Source organism: Gopherus flavomarginatus, chromosome 5 (assembly GCF_025201925.1).
Source record: "Gopherus flavomarginatus isolate rGopFla2 chromosome 5, rGopFla2.mat.asm, whole genome shotgun sequence".
NCBI lineage: Eukaryota > Metazoa > Chordata > Testudines > Testudinidae > Gopherus > Gopherus flavomarginatus.
Genome location: NC_066621.1, coordinates 7,720,635 through 7,740,497, shown reverse-complemented (window position 1 = coordinate 7,740,497; position 19,863 = coordinate 7,720,635). Strand labels below are relative to the sequence as shown.

General features: G+C 48.8%; 1 protein-coding gene across 1 annotated transcript; it reads left to right on the top strand.

Moving 5' to 3' along the window:
* The first annotated feature begins 2,258 nt into the window (after positions 1 to 2,258).
* LOC127051409 (olfactory receptor 4S2-like) lies at positions 2,259 to 3,191 on the top strand. Its single transcript, XM_050953670.1, has one exon. It carries the CDS (start codon positions 2,259 to 2,261, stop codon positions 3,189 to 3,191), a length of 933 nt encoding a protein of 310 aa, XP_050809627.1.
* The last annotated feature ends 16,672 nt before the right edge of the window (positions 3,192 to 19,863 follow it).

Below are 19,863 nucleotides of genomic sequence, written 5' to 3'. Positions count from 1 at the left end.
AAGAATAGTACAAATCAAAATCAGCAATGTGGCACCTGAGAGAATTTTACCCATTAAGCAGCCACCAAATTCTGCATATTTGGAGTTTAAAAGTTCTCTATTTTGCAATGGAACAATGATTCTCAAAGTATAGGCACATAAGAAATATGATAAACAGATAGGCAGACCTATGGATGATGTATAGATTATATTATAATTAGGGCTGTCAACTAATCACAGCTAATTCACATGATTAACTAAAACAATTAATTGTGATTAAAAAAATTAATCACAATTAATCGCAGTTTTAATAGCACTGTTAAACAATAGATACCAATTGAAATTTATTAAATGTTTTGGATGTTTTTCTGCATTTTCATATAGCATTCCATGTTGTAATTGAAATCAAAGTATATATATTTTTATTACAAATATTTGCACTGTAAAAATGATAAATTGTATTTTCAATTGACTTCATATAAGTACTGTATTGCAATCTCTTTGTCATGAAAGTGCAACTTACAAATGTAGATTTTACATAACTGTTTTGTTTTTGAGTGCAATGTAAAACTTCAGAGTCTACAAGTCCACTCAGTCTTACTTCTTGTTCATCCAGTTGCTAAGATAAACAAATGTATTTACATTTACGGGGGATAATGTTGCCCTTTTCTTATTTACAATGTCACCAGAAAGTAAGAACAGGCATTTGCATGGCACTTTTGTAGCCTGCATTGCAAGGTATTTACGTGCTGGATATGCTAAACATTCATAGGCCCCCTTCATGTTTTGGCCACCGTTCCAGAGTACATGCTTCCATGCTGATGACGCTTGTTTAAAAAAAAAAAAAAAGCATTAATTCACTTTGTGACTGAACTCTTTGGGGGAGTCTTGTATGTCCCCTGCTCTGTTTTACCCACATTCTGCCATATATTTCATGTTATAGCAGTCTCAGTGATGATGACTCAGCACTGCAGATTTGAAAAAACGCAAAGAAGGTACCAATATGAGATTTCTAAAGACAGCTACAGCACTCGACCAAGGTTTAAGAATCTGAAGTGCCTTCCGAAATCTGAGAGGGATGATGTAGGGAGCATGCTTTTAGAAGTCTTAAAAGAGAAACACTCTGATGGGCAAACTACAGAACCCAAACCACCAAAAAAGAAATCAACCTTCTGCCGGTGGCATCTGACTCAGATAGTGAAAATGAACATGCGTCAGTCCACACTGCTTCGGACTGTTATTGAACAGAACCTGTCATCAGCATGGACGCATGTCCCCTGGAATGGTGGTTGAAGCATGAAGGGACATATGAATCTTTAGCATATCTGGCATGTAAATATCTTGCGATGCAGGCTACAGCTGTGCTATGAGAACACCTATTCTCACTTTCAGGTGACATTGTAAACAAGAAGTGGGCAGCATTATCTTCTGCAAATGTGAACAAGCTAGTTTGTCTTGAGCAATTGGCTGGACAATAAGTAGGACCGAGTGGACTTATAGGCTCTAAAATTTTATATTGTTTTATTTTTGAATGCAGGTTTGTTTTTTTTTACGTAATTCTACATTTGTAAGTTCAACTTTCATGATAAAGAGATTGCACTACAATACTTAGGGGAATTGAAAAATGCTATTTCTTTTGTTTTTATACAGTTCAAATACTTGTAATCAAAAATAAATATACAGTGAGCACTGTACACTTTGTATTTTGTGTTGTAATTGAAATCAATATGTTTGAAAATGTAGAAAACATCCCAAAATACTTAAATAAATGGTATTCTATTATTTTTAACCATGCAATTAATCACCAGATTAATCTCAACTAATTTTTTTAATAGCTTGATAGCCCTCACTATAATTCTTTATTGATATTGACCACAAACACAAGAATGGAGTGTTGCTTTGGAAACGTTCTCAGCTGGTTATGGGCACCCTTTCTCTCTAGTGATCTTGAGAAATCCCATCCAACCCCAACTATTCCTAGGGTTCATAGGCATCCCGCAAACAGAACCCTCATTTATGTCATAATTAATGTGCTTGTTGCCCAATTCACTTCAAATTTGGCTGAAAAGCTCTACCTAGGTCCTAGATATAACCAGCCAAATTTAAGGCTGGTATGAGTTTTCTGGTGGATTGTAGAGGGGATTCCAGAAGTAAGCATATAATGGAAGTAAGTTGCAGCCTTAGTTATGGAGTGGATGCACTTGCTCCATAATAACTGTAAGGTATTTCTATGTGTCAGTGCAGGTGAATTATTCTGACCCATCACCTGTGCTGAGTACATGGAGAACAGAAACAACGTGACTGTGTTCATCCTTTTGGGACTCTCCCAGAATGAGATTGTGCAGCGGGTCTCCTTTGTCCTGTTTCTGCTCATCTATATGGTGATCGTGCTTGGCAACCTTCTGATCGTGGTCACCGTCAAGTCCAGCCAGCACCTCCAAACGCCCATGTACTTCTTCCTCTCGGTCCTGTCCTTCGTGGACATCTGCTACTCCTCTGCCACCGTACCCAAGCTGATAGTAGACCTGTTGGCAGAGGGTAAGACAATCTCCTACCAGGGCTGCATCACTCAGCTCTTTTCTGTGCACATTTTTGGCTGCACTGAGATCCTCATCCTCACAGTGATGGCCTACGACAGATACGTGGCCATCTGCAAGCCCCTCCGCTACACAACCATCATGAACCAACGTTGGTGCAGCCAGATGGTGGTGGCCTCCTGGCTGGGGGGTTTTGCGCATTCCATGGTTCAGACTCTCCTGACCACCCAGCTACCCTTCTGTGGGCCGAATGAGATTGACCATTATTTCTGTGATATCTACCCTTTGCTGAAACTGGCCTGCACTGACACCCATGTGGTGGGAGCCCTGGTTGTTGCAAACACAGGGATGATTGCCCTGGGCTGCTTCCTTGTCTTGCTAATCTCCTACGTCATCATCTTAGTCGCTCTGAGGACACATTCCTCTCAGGATAGACGCAAAGCCCTCTCCACCTGCACCTCTCACATCACTGTGGTGGTGTTACTGTTCGGGCCCTGCCTCTTCATCTACATCCGCCCTTCCACCACATTAGCGGTTGACAAGGTCTTTGCCTTGTTTTACACCATTATCACCCCAATGCTAAACCCTATCATCTACACCCTGAGGAATGCCGAAATGAAAAGCGCCATGACGAAGCTATGGAGCAGAAAAGAGAGTGCTTGGCAAGCAAGATAAATGGAGTGATGTGGGTTGGGAGGGTCTGTTGGGACAGGTGGCAATATTAAACCCAACCAAAGCACAATCGTAGCTGGTACTCAGTGGACCCCAGGCAGGCAGCCATGGTAGAGAGACCAGAGACTAGGCTTGGAGGTGAGATTCCATGGCAGGACAGAGGCGCATTGGCAGAAATGCTATGTGTGTTTGGGAAGTTGTCTCTTTCACTGCCTGTGCTCTACCTGTTCTGGGGTTAAACATTGGACTGCAGGGCTGCCATTCTGGAACCTTTCACAACCTTAAAAGTATGTCTACACTAGAAGTTAGGAATGTGATTTCTTAACTTGTATAGACATAGCCGCATTAGGTATCATTGAATTACTGTGCTAAAAATAGCAGTATAGCCAAGGTAGCATGGGGAATGGTGGCATGGACTAGCCAAGCTGTGTATATACCCAAAGGGTTTAGGTGGATTTGTATTCTGCATGGCTATCCCATGCTGCTGCTTTTCTTTGCCCATGCTACCCATGGCTATGCTACTATTTCTACCATGATAGCTCGATGAGAGCTAGCATACCACTACATGAGTCAGGGAATCACTGATTTTTCAGTTTAATGTCAATTCAATTTTTTTTAAAAAATGCCTTCCTTTTGGGTTGAATCAAAATTGAAATTTTTCAAAATTGTCAGTGAATTGGTTGAAAAGTTGAAGAAAAAGTTTTGTTTAATTTTTGAGTATTTAAATGGTTTAATTATTTAAAATAAAATTAAAGGAAATTTCAAAACTAAAAATCACTTTAATTAAAAAATTAAAATATTCAAATCTGAACGTTTCAAAATAAAATGTTTCATTAAAAAAATTTTTTTTCTAAAGGCTCTGGGCACCCAGCAACTCCACTCCAGAGGATGGCCCAAGCAACAGAAAGTTATCATTCAAACAGTTTTGATTTGTAGTGTGGCTACGATAAGCAATGTGGCCTTATCCTTCCATCCTCCTCCACCCCACTCCACCTTGTCAGTTATGTCACTTTTTTTTTAATTAATAAAGAAAGAATGCATGGTTTCAAAACAATAGTTACTTTATTTCGAAGGGGAGAGGGTGGCTGGCTTACAGGAAATTAAAATCAACAAAGCGGGCGGGTTTGCATCAAGGAGGAACACACACAGCTGTCACACCGAAGCCTGACCAGTCATGAAACTGGTTTTCAAAGCCTCGCTGATGCGCAGCATGCCTAGCCGTGCTCTTCTAATAGCCCTGGTGTCTGGTTGCTCAAAATTGAACGCCAGGCGATTTGCCTCAACCTCCCATCCCGCCATAAACGTCTCCCCCTTACTCTCACAAATATTATGGAGCACACAGCAAGCAGCAATAATGGTTCTGCTTTGAGCAGGGGTTTGGACTAGATGACCTCCTGAGGTCCCTTCCAACCCTGATATTCAATGATAACAATGGTAATGTTGGTTGCAGTGAGGTCTAACCTAGTCAGTAAACTGCGCCAGCGAGCTTTTAAATGTCCAAAGGCACATTCTACCACCATTCTGCATTTGCTCAGCCTATAGTTGAACTGCTCCTTACTACTGTCCAGGCTGCCTGTGTACGGCTTCATGAGCCATGGGAGCAAGCAGTAGGCTGGGTCCCCAAGGTTAATTATTGGCATTTCAACATCCCCAATGGTAATTTTCTGGTCTGAGAAGTAAGTCCCTTCTTGTAGCTGCTTGAAAAGCCCGGAGTTCCTAAAGATGAGAGAGTCATGCACCTTTCATGTGAGCGTCATGCATCCCACACTGATGTCGGTGAAACATCCCTTGTCATCCACCAGTGCTTGCAGCACCATTGAGAAGTACCTCTTGTGGTTTACATATTGGTTGGCAAGGTGGTCTGGTGCCAAGATAGAGATATGCAGTCTGTCTATCGCCCCACCACAGTTAGGGAACCCCATTGCAGCAAAGTTCACCCACTATGACCTGCACGTTTCCCAGAGTCACTACCCTTGATAACAGAATGTTAGTGATTGCATTGGCTACTTGGATGACAGCAGTGTTTGTGGACTGCAATATAATGATCATGCACCGTCACCATGAGGATGAAGCCAAAGAAATGGACTACAAACTTCAATTCAATGTGTCTGCTGTGATCTACAAATTGTCTGGGTCACCGTCCTGCAAGACATGACCCATCTCTATCTATTCCATCATTGGAGATCAACTCTCACTATTGGTAGTCAGGGCTAAAGTTACCATGCCAAATTATTCATAAATCACACCCATGCAATGGTACAGAAGTTAATTGGCTGCAGAAGTGTAAATAGTGGTAGACTTTGGCCTAAGGCAGTGGTTCCCAAACTTTAACAACCCACGAACCACTTTCACAAAAATGTGAAGTCTCATGAACCCCCTCCTAAAAATGAATATTTCCGGGGATTTAAGTTTAAATCTGCTCAGTGTGATGCTAACATTCACTCACCTCTCACTGAAGCAAAACAGCACTCCAGAGAAAATGACTTAGGATCAAATTTTTGAAGCACCTGAATGCTGCTACATTGACTACTACCTGGTTCCAGCTGGTTTGGCATGCAAGCACCTTTTCTTCCACCACCAGGGCCATCCCTAGGAGGGTGCCCCACAAGGGACAAATTAGCCTGAACCACTCCCCACATACAGCATGGCCCCTGCTCATTCTGCCCCTCATGCCACCCAACTTTCCATCTGCCACGGACAGGGGTCCCAGCTGCCTCTCTGCCTGCGATGAGGCTCAGGCTGCTGGCCCCATGCCGGGGTCTGGACTCCTGGCTCTGCATTCCAGGGGCTCAGGCTGCTGGCACCTGCTGACTGCTGGGGCTTGGGCTGCAGGCCCCAACTGCCTGGCCCCATGCTGCATGGGACTCAGGCTACCGGCGCCTCCATGGACCAGGGCTTGTCTGCGTGCTCTGCCGGGTTTGGCTGCTGGTCCCATGCTGATTGGTGCTCAGCTGCCCACTCAGTGCTCCACAGGGCTCGGGTTGTCTGCTCTGCAACTGAGTCACACTTGCTGCCTCCCATGCATGGGATCCTCTGGATGCCATTAAGGAAATTTTTCTGGTGACGCCCCCCCTAACATTGTGCGAACCCCCAGGGGTTCTTGAACACCAATTTGGGAACCACTGGCCTGAGGGTATATCTACACTATGAAATTAGGTTGATTTTATAGAAGTTGATTTTTAGAAACTGATTTTATACAGTTGCTTGTGTATGTCCCCACTAAGTGCATTAAGTCAGCGGAGTGCGTCCTCGCTACTGTGGCTAGCATCAGCTTATGGAGCGTTGCACTGTAGGTAGCTATCCCACAGTTCCCACAGTCTCTGCTGCCCATTGGAATTCTGGGTTAAGCGCCCAATGCCTGATGGGGCAAAAACATTGTTACGGGTGGTTTTGGGTGCATGGTGTCAGTTGCCCCTCCTTCCCTCCCTCCCTCTGTGAACGCAATGGCAGACAATCATTTTGTGCCTTTTTTCCTGGGTTACCTATACAGACACCATACCACAGCAAGCCTGGAGCCCGCTCAGCTCACCGCTGCTGTTGTGAGCATTGTAAACACCTCGCACAGGAGTATTCTGGAGTATGCGCAGAACCTGGCTAAGAGACACCGGCACGAGGACGATTGTGATGAGGACATGGTCACAGATATTCCTGAAAGCATGGGCTGTGGCAGTTGGGACATCATGGTGGCAGGGAGCTTGTTGGTACAGTGGAATGCCAATTCTGGGCCCAGCAAACAAGCACAGACTGGTGGGACTGCATAGTGTTGCAGGTGTGGGGTGATTCACAGAGGCTGAGAAACTTTAGCATGTGTAAGGGCACTTTCCTTGAACTTTGCAAGTTGCTTCCCCCCCACCCCCCGCGAAGCACAGGAATACCAAGATGAGACCTGTCCTGACAGTTGAGAAGCAAGTGGTGATAGCCCTGTGGAAGCTTGCAATGCCTGTCTGCTACTGGTCAGTTGGGCATCAATTTGGAGTGGGCAAGTCTACTGTGGGGACTGCTATCATCCAAGTAGCCCATGCAATAAGAGTTGCTGATATCAAGGGTAGTGACTCTGGGAAATGTCCAGGTCATAGTGGATGGCTTTGCTGCAATGGGATTGCCTAACTGTGGTGGGGAAATAGACTGAGCCCATATCCTTTTCTTGGCACTGGAGCACCAAGTGAGTGAGTACATAAACCAATGGTGCTGCAAGCACTGGTGGATCACAAGGGACGTGTCACAACATCAATGTGGGATGGCCGGGAAAGGTACATGACACTCACGTCTTCAGGAACTCTGGTCTGTTTCAAAAGCTGCAGGAAGGGACTTTCTTCCCAGACCAGAAAATAACCATTGAGGATGTTCAAATGTCTATAATTATCCTTGGGGACCCAGCCTACCCCTTAATGCCATGGCTCATGAAGCCATACATAGGCAGCCAGGACAGTGGTCAGGAGCTGTTCAACTATAGGCTGAGCAAGTGCAGAATGGTGGTAGACTGTGCATTTGGACATTTAAAAGCGCGCTGGTGCAGTTTAGTGACTCAGATAGACCTCAAGAGAAACCAAACTTCCCATTGTTATTACTGCTTGCTGTGCGCTCCACAATATCTGTGAAAGTAAGAGGAGATGTTTATGGTGGGGTGGGAGGATGAGGCAAATCGCCTGGCCACTGATTACGTGCAGCCAGACACCAGAGTGGTTAGAAGAACACAGCAGGATGTGCTGTGCATCAGAGAAGCTTTGAAAACCAGTTTAATGACTGGCCAGGCTCCAGTGTGAAAGTTCTGTTTGTTTCTCCATGATGAACACCCCCCCGGCCTGGTTCACTCTACTTCCCTGTAAGCTAAACATCCTCCCATCCCCCCTTCGATCACCACTTGCAGAGGCAGTAAAGTCATTGTTGCTTCACATTCATGCATTCTTTGTTAATTCATCACACAAATAGAGGGATAACTGTCAAAGTAGCCAGGGAGGGGTGGGAGTGGAGGAAAGCACAGGGTGAGGTGGAGCTATTGAGACACATGGAGGGAAACATGGACCAGGAACTCCCTTCAGTAAGAGGCTGCAGGTACTGAGGCCTCAAATAGCTCTAATGGAGCAGGATTCACAACAGGTGCCATGAGATGCTGGGAATGTGTCTGCATGCTCTGGAACCCAGCTCACACAGACAACACAGGACCCCTACTGCTCCCAGCAGCGATAGCTCCTGCAGCTCACCTGCTAGAGGTTCTGGGTCTTTTAGATCGGGTTCATTCCCACACCTCACCCCATGCACATTCCCGGGAGCTCTTGCCCTGTGTCCATGACACACTCACTGCAGTGGGAGACAGCTCCACACCTGAGCTGCTGCAATGCACCAGAGGAGAGTCCTTACCTCTCCCACCCTGGCCAGGTTTCTATACCCCAGGCGCTCGGGGTCCTGGAGCCCGTGCCGGCACCACAGGTCTGGTGCCTCTCTGGTGTTGAGCCCTGGGGGAGAAAGACACACCCATTGGGGAGGTTTGGCCTTCTGTTTTCAGTGCCTGTTTCCTTCTGGGTGCACACTGGCCAGGCTCCTCGTGGCATCCACGGCCCAATGGAATCGCATGGTCCGTGCCAGGTCGGTTAGTACCAGAAGGGGGATTTGTTTCAGCCATCACAGTAATCATGTGACCCTTACGGTCATTGTGCTCTGGGAGTGGGTGCCTGTTCATGGGGGTGTCTAATACTGAGAACCCCCCACACCCACTGAAGTCAGGATCTGGCCCTGGCTACCCGACTGGGGACATCCTACAAGCTTTGTGTCCTTCCCCTGTGGTGCCTGCTCCTGCCCCTGCCCTCATGATGGGCTCTTTCCCTCCATGTGTCTCAATAGCTCCGTTCCTGTCCCCTCACGAGCTGGCTGCCCCGTAGGGGGGTGGGCTGATTTCCCTGGGCTGGGGGACAGAGCCGGGCTCTGAGATAAAGCAGCCAATTTCCCTGGCACTTTCACACTCATCTCCCTACTTCAGAGAGAAGGGGAGAGAAAGAGTCATCATGTAAGCTGGGGTCGGTCTCAGAGGAGGGGGCTTCTTTCTGTAGGGTCCCACTGCCCGGCAGAGGGAGTCTCAAAGGAGGGGCCTTGTTTCTATTGGGGTTCCTCTTCCCCGCTACAGCAGGTCTAAGTTAGTTCTAGAGGCGACCCAATGGCCAGCTGGAGCTTGTCTCCCAGAGGCTCATTTCCATGGGGTCCCATTGCCCAGCTGGGTTTCTTACCCCTCTTTCGGAGCAGGAGCCTCTGCAGCCAATATATCCCATCCTTGGCTTGCCGACTGATGTCACTGGCTGGGTGGGATATGTAGAGACCCAGCTGCAGCACTAATTTGCCTGCCTTGGAGAAGTCAGAGGAGATCTGATGGAAGGAGGACAAGAGGGGAATCCATCACCATTCTTCCTTCAGCTCCCCAGTGCCCCTGGACCTGAGCTCTGCTCCCACCCCTCTGTAGGAGGTGCTGTGGGAGAGGAGTGAGAGCCTTCTTCCTCCCTGCCCCCAAGGGAGCTTGGAGCAAAGGGAGCAGGGCAAGGGCCCTCTCTGAGCACTCGCTGCCTCGCTGCTCCAGAATAACAAGGGTCGTGAGGCCAGGCACGATCCTGCCAACCAGCGGCCTATGGAACACAATCCTTTACAGACCCAGGGAGGGCCAATTACCCAGGGGATGAGGAACATGACTCTATAGGATGCTGGGGTCAGAGGTCACTTACGTCAAATCCAGGCAGGGAGGTGGCAAATTGGAGCAGGGCTGCGCTGGTCTGTATGGCCCTGGCTCTCTCCTGGGTGTTTTTTGAATGGAGAGAGAGATGGATGTGCTACGGGAGAAGGAGGCAGGCAGGGTCAGCGGGCAGGCGTACATGCTGTACAAACCAGCATCTCCCCCTCCCCAAGGGGCTCAGACTTTGTGCTCAGGGTGGAGTAGCCGAACCCTGGTCGCAGAGCTTGAAAAGGGGGTTCATGACACTGCCCACATCTTGCTGGGCAGAAGCTCCTTGTCTCTCCAGGCTGGGACAATGGTCAGTTTTGGGGCTGGTCTATTTGCTCTGAACCCCTGATCCATGAACAACACGTCAGGATCAAGGCACGTGCCCTGGACCCCAGACCCCAGCCTCAAAGGCCTTGGTAGGATGGATGGAACGGCCCTGAGGACAATCCCTCCGGGAACTGCAGTGTCCCTAGGACACAAGTGCTGATTCCTTGAGGCTCCTCCTGTATCTCAGGGTCTCTCCCTAGTGAGAAGCCAGTGACTTTTCTCAGTGGTCCATGTCCTGCATCTCACAGAGGTTTCAGTCTCTCAGTCCCCAGCTGGGCCTGGTGCTCTCTGTTAGTGCTTAATGCAACCGTGCACAGCTCTGACTGACAGTCCCAGATCCTTCCCCCTGCACTGGCAGCTCTGGGAAAGTGTGGCCATCTGGATCCAAGCTGGGAGGACACAATGGAACCGTGGCTCTTCTAGTCTCTCCTCTGCTGCCTTGCCACAGGGTTCAGGGGCAATTCCACCCCAGACCGTCCCATCCAAGAGGTGCTGCAGCTTGTCCATGGTGGGGGTCTCTGTCAGCAGGCCCCTGAGGATGGTGTCCAGGCTCCGTGAATAGCAGTTGTGCAGAGCCTGCAAGAAGAGGGAGCACCCATCAGTCATGGGACATGGGGCTACACCAGTCAGGGGAAAATTAGGAGGATCCTCCAGGAGCTCTGGCAAGACTCAAAAGGCACATCCTGGCCTCTCCCATTCACATCACTCCAGGGACACTTAGCAAGAGTTTATGGCCAGATGCCTGCTGCCTCGTCAATCCTTGCTCTTAGCAGTTCTCTGTGCAGGGCCTGGTACCTAGCAGAGTATGGACCAGCCAAACTGCAATAGGTGGGAGGTAGGATCCCCAGGAGAGTCCAGGCAGGAGATCAGAGAATGAGGAGAGGAGGGAAGGCTGGGATCAGCCACAGAGGGGTAATGCAATCCCCTCTGAACCCCTGATCCATGAACAGCACATCAGGTTCAAGACACATGCCCTGGACCCCAGACCCAAACCAGCTGCAGGGCTCAGGACCTCCATGGGGTTGGACAGGGAAAGCCACCCCCTTCACGAAACAGACAGGGGTTGTAACTTGGACAGTGTCTGCGGGGACCTTGGCCTGTGTGGGACAAATGTCCCCACTTTGGGGTGCCAGATAACAGAGGTGATGTGTCCCCCCATTGGGGGTGAGGGATTCTCTGGTACAAGACCCCCTGCCTGGGTGGGGATGGAACAAGGAGCAGGACAGACTTGGTGGCAGCGCAGCTGGGGGATTTTTGTACCTCAGCTCTGCCCTGGAGGTGCTGCTGGATCACCATGATGGTATCTTCCTCAGGGGACAAATCCTGCTCCTCCTCCTCCTCAACGCGCTCCTCCTCTTCCTCCTCCTCAGGCCACACCACCTAGGCACTGGGGGTCTCTGCACCAGGGAGAGAAGGAGAAAGTTTAATCCCTTCTGCTGCTGGGGGGATGCAGTGGACGGAGAAGGCTCCATGTTTCCCTTTTCTCTGTAACGAGCCCCATGGCAGCAAGGGCCCCACTCTGCCCCTCTCAGAGACGCCCTCAGCCCCATCAGCCTCAGGGCCCAGTGGCAGTCAGCCCCACCACAACATGATCAGGGGAGGCTGGAGCTCCCCGACTCCACCCAGCATCCCCTGCCATGGAGTGTGGTTGTGCCACCCCCACTGGTGTTAGTGGGGCTCACATGGGTCAGTCCCGACGCCTTGGCGAGCCGATGAGCACAGAGTGTTACTAGTCCCCCACTGCCCCAGTCCTCCTCCCTTTCTCCTGGGTCTCCCCTCACCTCCAAAGAGGGAGCCTTTAAACTCACGGCTGCCAGACCCCACGGAGGAGCTGCTGGCCCCACAGGAGTAGGCGAAGCTGCTGGTGTTTGACGCGCAGTCGCTCAACTCCTGCTCTGGGCTGGCGGGAAGCTCCTCGATGGCCAGAGTGGGGCTGGCAGGAGGCTCCTCGGTCGCCAGGGTGGGGCTGGCGGGAGGGTCCTCAGGGGCCAGGGTGCGGCTGGTGGGAGGCTCCTCTGGGGCCAGTGTGGTACTGGTGGAAGGCTCCTTGGTGGCCAGGGTGGTACTGGCGGGAGGCTCCTCGAGGGCCAGGGTTGGGCTGGCACAGGGCTCCACAGTTGTCATGGTGGTGGACGGCTCCTGCTGGGCCCTGGGGCGCAGGTCCTGGCTCCTTGGCTTCCTGCGAAGTAAGCCCCAGTGCTGCCTTCCCTGGCTCCTTTCCTCTCCTGGCTCTCTCCTCCATAGCTGAACCCAGGGCCACCTCCATTTCGGCCCAGAAGGTGCCTCAGGGTCAGCTAGGGGAGCTGGTATCTTCCTCCTCCTCCAGCATGTGACGCAGCTCCTCTCTTTCTCCTGGCCATAAGCCTCTTCCCCGCCCGCGGGGACAGAGGGGCCGCTCTCCTCCTGGGAAGGCTGGCTGATGTTTACTGCTGACTCTGGAGCCACCTGCCCGGCCTTCCTTCTGAGCATCTGCCTAATTCGCTCCATCCTGGAACTGAGTGGGGAGCAGCCATGAGTCTGGCTTCAAAGCAGCCTCTCATTAACGAGCCTGCCTGCTCCCCTGCCCACCTCCCCTCTGCTGAGGCAATTTCTCCTCCTGACACAACCCACCTCAGGGCACAGGAACCCTCAACCTGGGGAACAAACCCTGACAAGGGACGGGCTGGGAGCCCTAGTGATGGGATATTCCCACCACACTGGGGATGGCTCTGGAGAACTCCACTTACTTGTTCTAGATCGGATGGAGCAGAATGGCAGATGCTCAGGGTTGCTCCTCCCTTCACCCTCCTCGATCTCCTGCACCCAAGTGGCCTGCAACGGGTGCCGCACAGTGCCCTGCCAGCAGGGCAAGGGGTAGAAACCAGAGATCGAAACTGGCTGTGAAAACAATACAATGCCACTAGCAGAACGCTCCTGGGACACTCCATAGCTGTGCCGGGGGCCACCTCCATTTTGGCCCAGAAGGTGCCTCAGGGTCAGCTAGGGGAGCTGGTGTCTTCCTCCTCCTCCAGAAAGCCAGAGCTGGGAAGTGCCAGCAGGACTCGATTCCCAGTCTCCCTGGCTCCGAGTGTGACCTGTTGTAGTGACTGACAGATTTGCAGTTTGTCCCCCATCCAAAGCCAATAACACATCTCTGGGTTGTTCTCAGCACCCCTCTGTCTCCTGCAGCCCTCAGCTGTTCCTTGCATTACAGAGGCTTGGACAGTAACAGGATTGGATATTGTTACTGGCTCACTGGGTGGTTCTAGCCAATGAAGGTCTCAGTCTAGCCTCAGAGGCCCACATCCCCAGACACTACAGGTCAGGGTGGATTGATTTCATTCCACAAGTTCTGTAGTTGTATTTTTAAGTTATTTTCCTAATGAGAGATTGATTCTCATGAAATTCTTAGTGGTGGCCAATGACAGAACAGGGAGCAATGGTCTCAAGTTGCACTGTGGACGGCTTAACTTGGCTATTAGGAAACACTAGTTCACTAGGAGGGTGGTGAAGCACTGGAATGGGTTACCTAGGGAGGTGGTGGAATCTCCATCCTTACAAGTTTTTAAAGGTCAGCTTGACAAAGCCCTGGCTGGGATGATGAAGTTGGAGTTGGTCCTGCCTGCAGCAAGGGGTTGGACTAGATACCTCCTGAGGTCTGTTCCAGCCCTAGTCTTCTATGATTCTAGAAATAGGGATCCATTCAAACATGTTGACTTGCTGGTTTTGCAGGATATATACAAACAAAAAGGTTGACTGAACCATTTGTTTTCATTTCAAACAAACTGAGGTAAAGAAGTATCTCTAGTTCGTGCACTGAACTGATTGTTCCTGCTCATAATGTCCTTCCAGATTTTAGAAGTAGTAGCTCACATCTCTGCCTCTCTAGCGTTTATTCATATATTACAAGGGGAAAAGAAGCCTTCATTCTTTTTTAACTCCCAATCAGTTTCTTACATTTGAATGAAGTAGCTGCATCAGCTGGAATGAAGAAAATATTCTTTCTGCACCTGCAGAAGAGGCTGGTGCTGCCAAAATCTGGCTGAGTGTTTCAATAACTTCTGGACCCCCAGGTGCTTAGGCAATGAATTCCAACAGTTCAGTGCTTTGACTTCCTCTGACACTTGGCAGCAAACACTGACTTCTTCATATAGGTATTTATTTAAATTACTTTAATAGGCTGGAGCAACTATAGGCCTTAACATCGCTTGTCATTGTTTCAAATTTTATACTTGACAGGTTTTAAAATAAAAATTTGTCAATATAAATTTAAAAAACCCAGTTTAAATAAAAAAAAAATCTCCTGGGGGGGTGGGGGTTTGAGTTGTGAAAAAGCCATTGATTGGTCTTGCCCTTGATTTTAGAAGAACTACTTCATCTGAGAGAATCAGAAACTGCTTGTATTCTAGTCAAGGAGAGGAGGCAGCAAAATTCATCCTAGCAGTAATTTGTTGGGCCTTATTTGCTCAGTCTTAAACAAACAAGTGTGCAAAACTCTAGCTGGTCTCTTTTATGTAGGCCCAGCTAAGAGGTGGTAGGAGGGGCAGGAATGCTGTCTGTGTCCCGGATCCAGTAGCAATCGCACAGGATATTGCCACAAAAGCTACATTTTACTGCCAAACTGTCTAAGCCATTCCTCTTCTGCGCTTCCTGGTTTCTAAGTTTCAAATCCACAAAACCTTCCCCTTGCCAGTCACTGCCCAGGTGGTGCAGCAGGCAGAGGAACCTGAGCAGTAACATTGTGACACCAGAGGTAACTCAGCCACCTGTCGCTTCCTGACTCCTCTAACCCTGAGCATAAATCCGAAGCCTGAGCCCTGCCTTGGGCATCGCTCCCACGGAAACCTGCAGGTTCATTTACTGACTTCTGCAAGTCACCTGTGGAGAGTTAGCACTGACTGGCTGAATTCAGTCTCAAGTCACAATGCCCTTCAGCTGAAAGCACTAATGGAAGGGGCACAGGGTGGAAATCAGGCTTTTCTGGTGGCCTGTTTTCCAACTGAGAAGAAGGGACAAGAGAAAAGGAGGAAGAGGGAAGCAAAATGGTCAAATTTCAAACGCCCCCAGCGAGTCACAGATTAATTCCAAGCCCAGAGGAAACCACTGTCGTCTGACTTTCTGTTTCACTTCGGCCATAGAATGTGCCTCTAAATAATTCCCATAGGAATTAGAGCAGATTTTTTAGTAAAACACCCAAGCTTGATTTTAAAATAGGCCAGTTGTGGAAAATCCAGCACAACCCTCAGTGAATTGCTCCAAACTCTGATGTTCAAAATGCTCCTTGCCTTATTTCCAGTGTGTATTGGTCTAGCTTCGACTTCCAGCCATTGTCTGCTCATAACCTTTATCTGGTAAAGCGAAGATGGAGGCTTGCTGCAGCAAGACTACAGGGCTCTCCGAGGTTCCCTCTGTCCTGCCTGGCTGTTGTCAAGGGAGCTCTGTGAGGTCACAGACGCCTCATTCATAGAATATCAGGGTTGGAAGGGACCTCAGGAGGTCATCTAGCCCAACCCCCTGCTCAAAGCAGGACCAATTCCCAACTAATTGTCTTTGCTCAATGGGCTGAGTCCCTGCCAAAAGCTTTTGTGAAGTCACTGCCAGACCCACCTTTCCCTGACAGGCCTGATGTCTGCCCCTGGCCAGCCCAGCTGGATGTTTGAGCTGCACCCTGGATCACCCCACTTGCTCATTATTGATTCTGGGGAGCAAGCAGGCTACCCAGTAAAACAGCAGGGTCTGTTCTTAACCCCACACTGAGCTTTTCATAGAGGCATCGGTTGTGAAACAATTCAGTCTCCTAATCTGGCCTCTATTTCACGGGCTATGACATTTCATACTCTTAGCACCCTATTAAGCCCAATTGCTTGTAATTCACTAAAAGGCACCTTCCCAACCAGTTATGATGGTAGGACACCAGGAAACAGAGACTCCACTTCTCCCCTGGGTAATTTGTTCCAGTGGCTAGTCTCCATCACTGTCATAATTACATTTGAAATTGACAACCTCTGAGAAGGGCCAAATTTATGACAATCTTTTAAATAATTTAAATAAAAGAGAAAAAATAACATTCAGTAGAACATGTTCACTGCCAAGTGTTTCAGACAGTCGCACCACTGATGTGATAGCTAAGGCCCTGGAAGCAAAGTTAGCTGAAATGCTAACCCAGCTCTGAGCAGCAGTAGCTTCCTTGAAAGGTGCAGAAAATCTTGTCTTCCTTTCAGTTTATTCAAATCATTCAGTTCAGTCGACTAGTTTGTTGAAATTCAAGAAAGCCTTTGGGAATTCACAAAACAGGCAAACTTGTTTTCCTCCCTCAATCATTGGATAAAAACTAGGGAATAGATCTACTGGTTCATCAATCTAGAAACACGTGGAGACAAGAATGTATCATTTCAGTTCACTAACCACACATCAAATTGCCTTTGTTTAGGAAATCAGTTAGTTTGAAATGCAAAACATTTTGATACAACTTCTTTCTTATGATTCTCTTTCTAGCTCTGGCATGACTTGCTATGTGACCAAAGAGAGGTCACTTCTTTTCTCTTTCCCTCGGTATCATGGGGGATGGAGAAAAATCTCTCAGTCCTAGCAGGAGAGAGATTTGAGCAAGTCAGGCATGTTAGGGCCCTCGTGCTCTAAAGGACAATGGGAGATTGTTGTTTGGGGCAAGAATCCCAACTGATTTGTTACTTGTCCCCCAACCAAAGCCAAGAACACATCTCTGTGTTTTCAATCATGAGTTAGACATTCTCAGCACCTCTCTGTCTCCCGTAGCCCTCAGGTGTTCCTTGGATTAGGGAGGCTTGGATGCTAAGAGAACTGGAATTATTCTACTGGCTTCTTGGCTTCCCAAGGCCCACACTCCCAGACACTAAAGATCATGATGGATTGACTTCACTCAAAGTTTTTTTTTTTTGCATTTTTGAATTATTTTCCTAATGAAAGATCGATTCTCATGAAATCTTAGAGTTGGCAGAAGACAGAACAAGGATCAATGCTCGCAAGTTGCAGTGTGGAAGGCTTGGATATTAGGAAAAACTTTTTCACTAGGAGAGTGGTGATGCCTTTGAATCTGCTAGGATAGAGTCCCTGATCTTGTATCTCTATCTGGAGCCTATAGTTTTTCTTACCTTCTACACAGATGGCAACGTCTTTGAAAAAAATCCACATGGGAATGACAAACACACACACTGAATCTCCTGCCCACCAAAGTCTCTTGGTCCTCAGTGAGAGACCACGAGATGGAGGCTTGCTGCAGCAAGGCTACAGGGCTCTCCGTGGTTCCCCCTGCCCGCATCCCTGTCCTGCCTGGCTGTTGTCAAGGGAGCTCTGTGAGGTCACAGATACCTCATCATCTTTGCCCAATAAGCTGAGTTCCTGCCAAAGGCCTTTGTGAAGTCATTGCCGCACCCACCTTTCCCTGGCAAGCCTGATGTCTGCCCCTGGCCAGTCCAGCTGGATGTTTGAGCTGCATCCCGGATCACCCCACTTGCTCATTATTGATTCTGGGGAGCAAGCAGGCTACCCAGTAAAACAGCAGGGTCTGTTCCTCGCCCCACACTGAGCTTTTCATAGAGGTTATGAAACAATTCGATCTCCTAATCTGGCCTCTATTTCACAGGCTATGAAATTTCACACACTGTGCACCATATTAAGCCCAATTGCTTGTAATTCACTAAAAGACACCTTCCAGAATGACAGGCAGTTGTGACATGAAGACACCAGGAAACAGAGACTCTACCTCTCCCCTGGGTAATTTGTTCCAGTGGCTAGTCTCCTTCACAGTCAAAAATGTGTGCCTACGGGTACGTCTGCACTACGGGATTATTCCGATTTTACATAAACCGGTTTTGTAAAACAGATTGTATGAAGTCGAGTGCACGTGGCCACACTAAGCACATTAATTCGGCGGTGTGCATCCATGGTCCAAGGCTAGTGTCGATTTCTGGAGCGTTGCACTGTGGGTAGCTATTCCGTAGCTATCCCATAGTTCCTGCAGTCTCCCCTGCCCTTGGAATTCTGGGTTGAGATCCCAGTGCCTGAGGGGCAAAAACCATTGTCGCGGGTGATTCTGGGTAAATGTCATTAGTCATTCCTTCCTCCAGGAAAGCAACGGCAGACAATCATTTCATGCCCTTTTTCCCTGGATTGCCCTGGCAGACGCCATAGCACGGCAACCAAGGAGAACATTCAGCTTTTTTTTACTGTCACCATATGTGTACTGGATGCCGCTGACAGAGGTGATACTGCAGTGCTACACAGCAGCATTCATTTGCCTTTGCATGACAGCAGAGACGGTTATCAGTTGTTCTGTACAGTCTGCTGCGCCATTGTAAATTGGCAATGAGATGATGGTTATCTGTCATTCTGTACCGTCTGCTGCTGTCATAGGTGCCCCTGGCTGAGATCGACCGGGGGCGCAAAGACAAAAATGGGAATGACCCCCCCCGGGTCATTTTCTCCTTTATAGTGTCTAAAAATAGAGTTAGTCCTGCCTAGAATACGGTGCAAGTGTACTAGGGAACCCGTGTATCAGAGAACCAGAGAGCACAGCTGCTCTGTGTCAGATCCCGCAGAAATGATAAGCTGCATGGCATTCTAGGGGGTGTCCCTGCAGCAACCCCACCCATTGCTTCCCTCCTCCCCAAACCTTCCTGGGCTACAGTGGCAGTGTCCCCCCCTCCATTTGTGTGATGAAGAAATAAAGAATGCAGGAATAAGAAACACTGACTTGTTACTGAGATAAAATGGGGGGGGGAGGCAGCCTCCAGCTGCTATGATAGTCCAGGCAGGACATTAAGCTGTGCGGGGGAGAGGAGCCCAGCATCCCGCTGCTATGATAGTCCAGGCACTACAGAATCTTTTCTTTACACATGAAAGGGAGGGGGCTGATGGAGCTCAGCCCCCAGTTGCTATGATGAGGACTCTTACCAGCCGTTCTGTACCATCTACTGGGAATGACCAGGAATCATTCCTATTTTTACCCAGGTGCCCCTGGCCAGCCTTACCTGAGGCAAGCCAGGAGCACTCACTGGCTGATGATGACAACGGATAGCAGTCATATTGTACTGTCTGCCATCGGGGAGGGGAGGGGAGTGGATACTGCTCTTCACTGCCACAGCATCGCGTCTACCAGCAGCATTCAGTAGACATAGGATGACATTGAAAAAAGTCCAGAAACAATTTTTTTCCCTTTTCTTTCACGGGGGGAAGGGAGGGGGTACATTGATGAGCTATACCCTGAACCACCCTGGACAATGTGTTTGACCCTACAGGCATTGGGAGCTCAGCCAAGAATGCAAATACTTTTTGGAGACTGCTGTGGACTGTGGGATAGCTGGAGTCCTCAGTACCCACTCTCTCCCTCCATGAGCGTCCATTTAATTCTTTGGCTTTCCGTTACGCTTGTCATACAGCACTGTGTTGTGGACTCTGTAGCATGGCCTGGAGATTTTTTTCAAATGCTTTGGCATTTCATCTTCTGTAACGGAGCTCTGATAGAACAGATTTGTCTACCCATACAGCGATCAGATCCAGTATCTTCCATACAGTCCATGCTGGAGCTCTTTTTGGATTTGGGACTTCATGGCCACCCGTGCTGATCAGAGCTCCATGCTGGGCAAACAGGAAATGCAATTCAAAAGTTCGCGGCACTTTTCCTGTTTATCT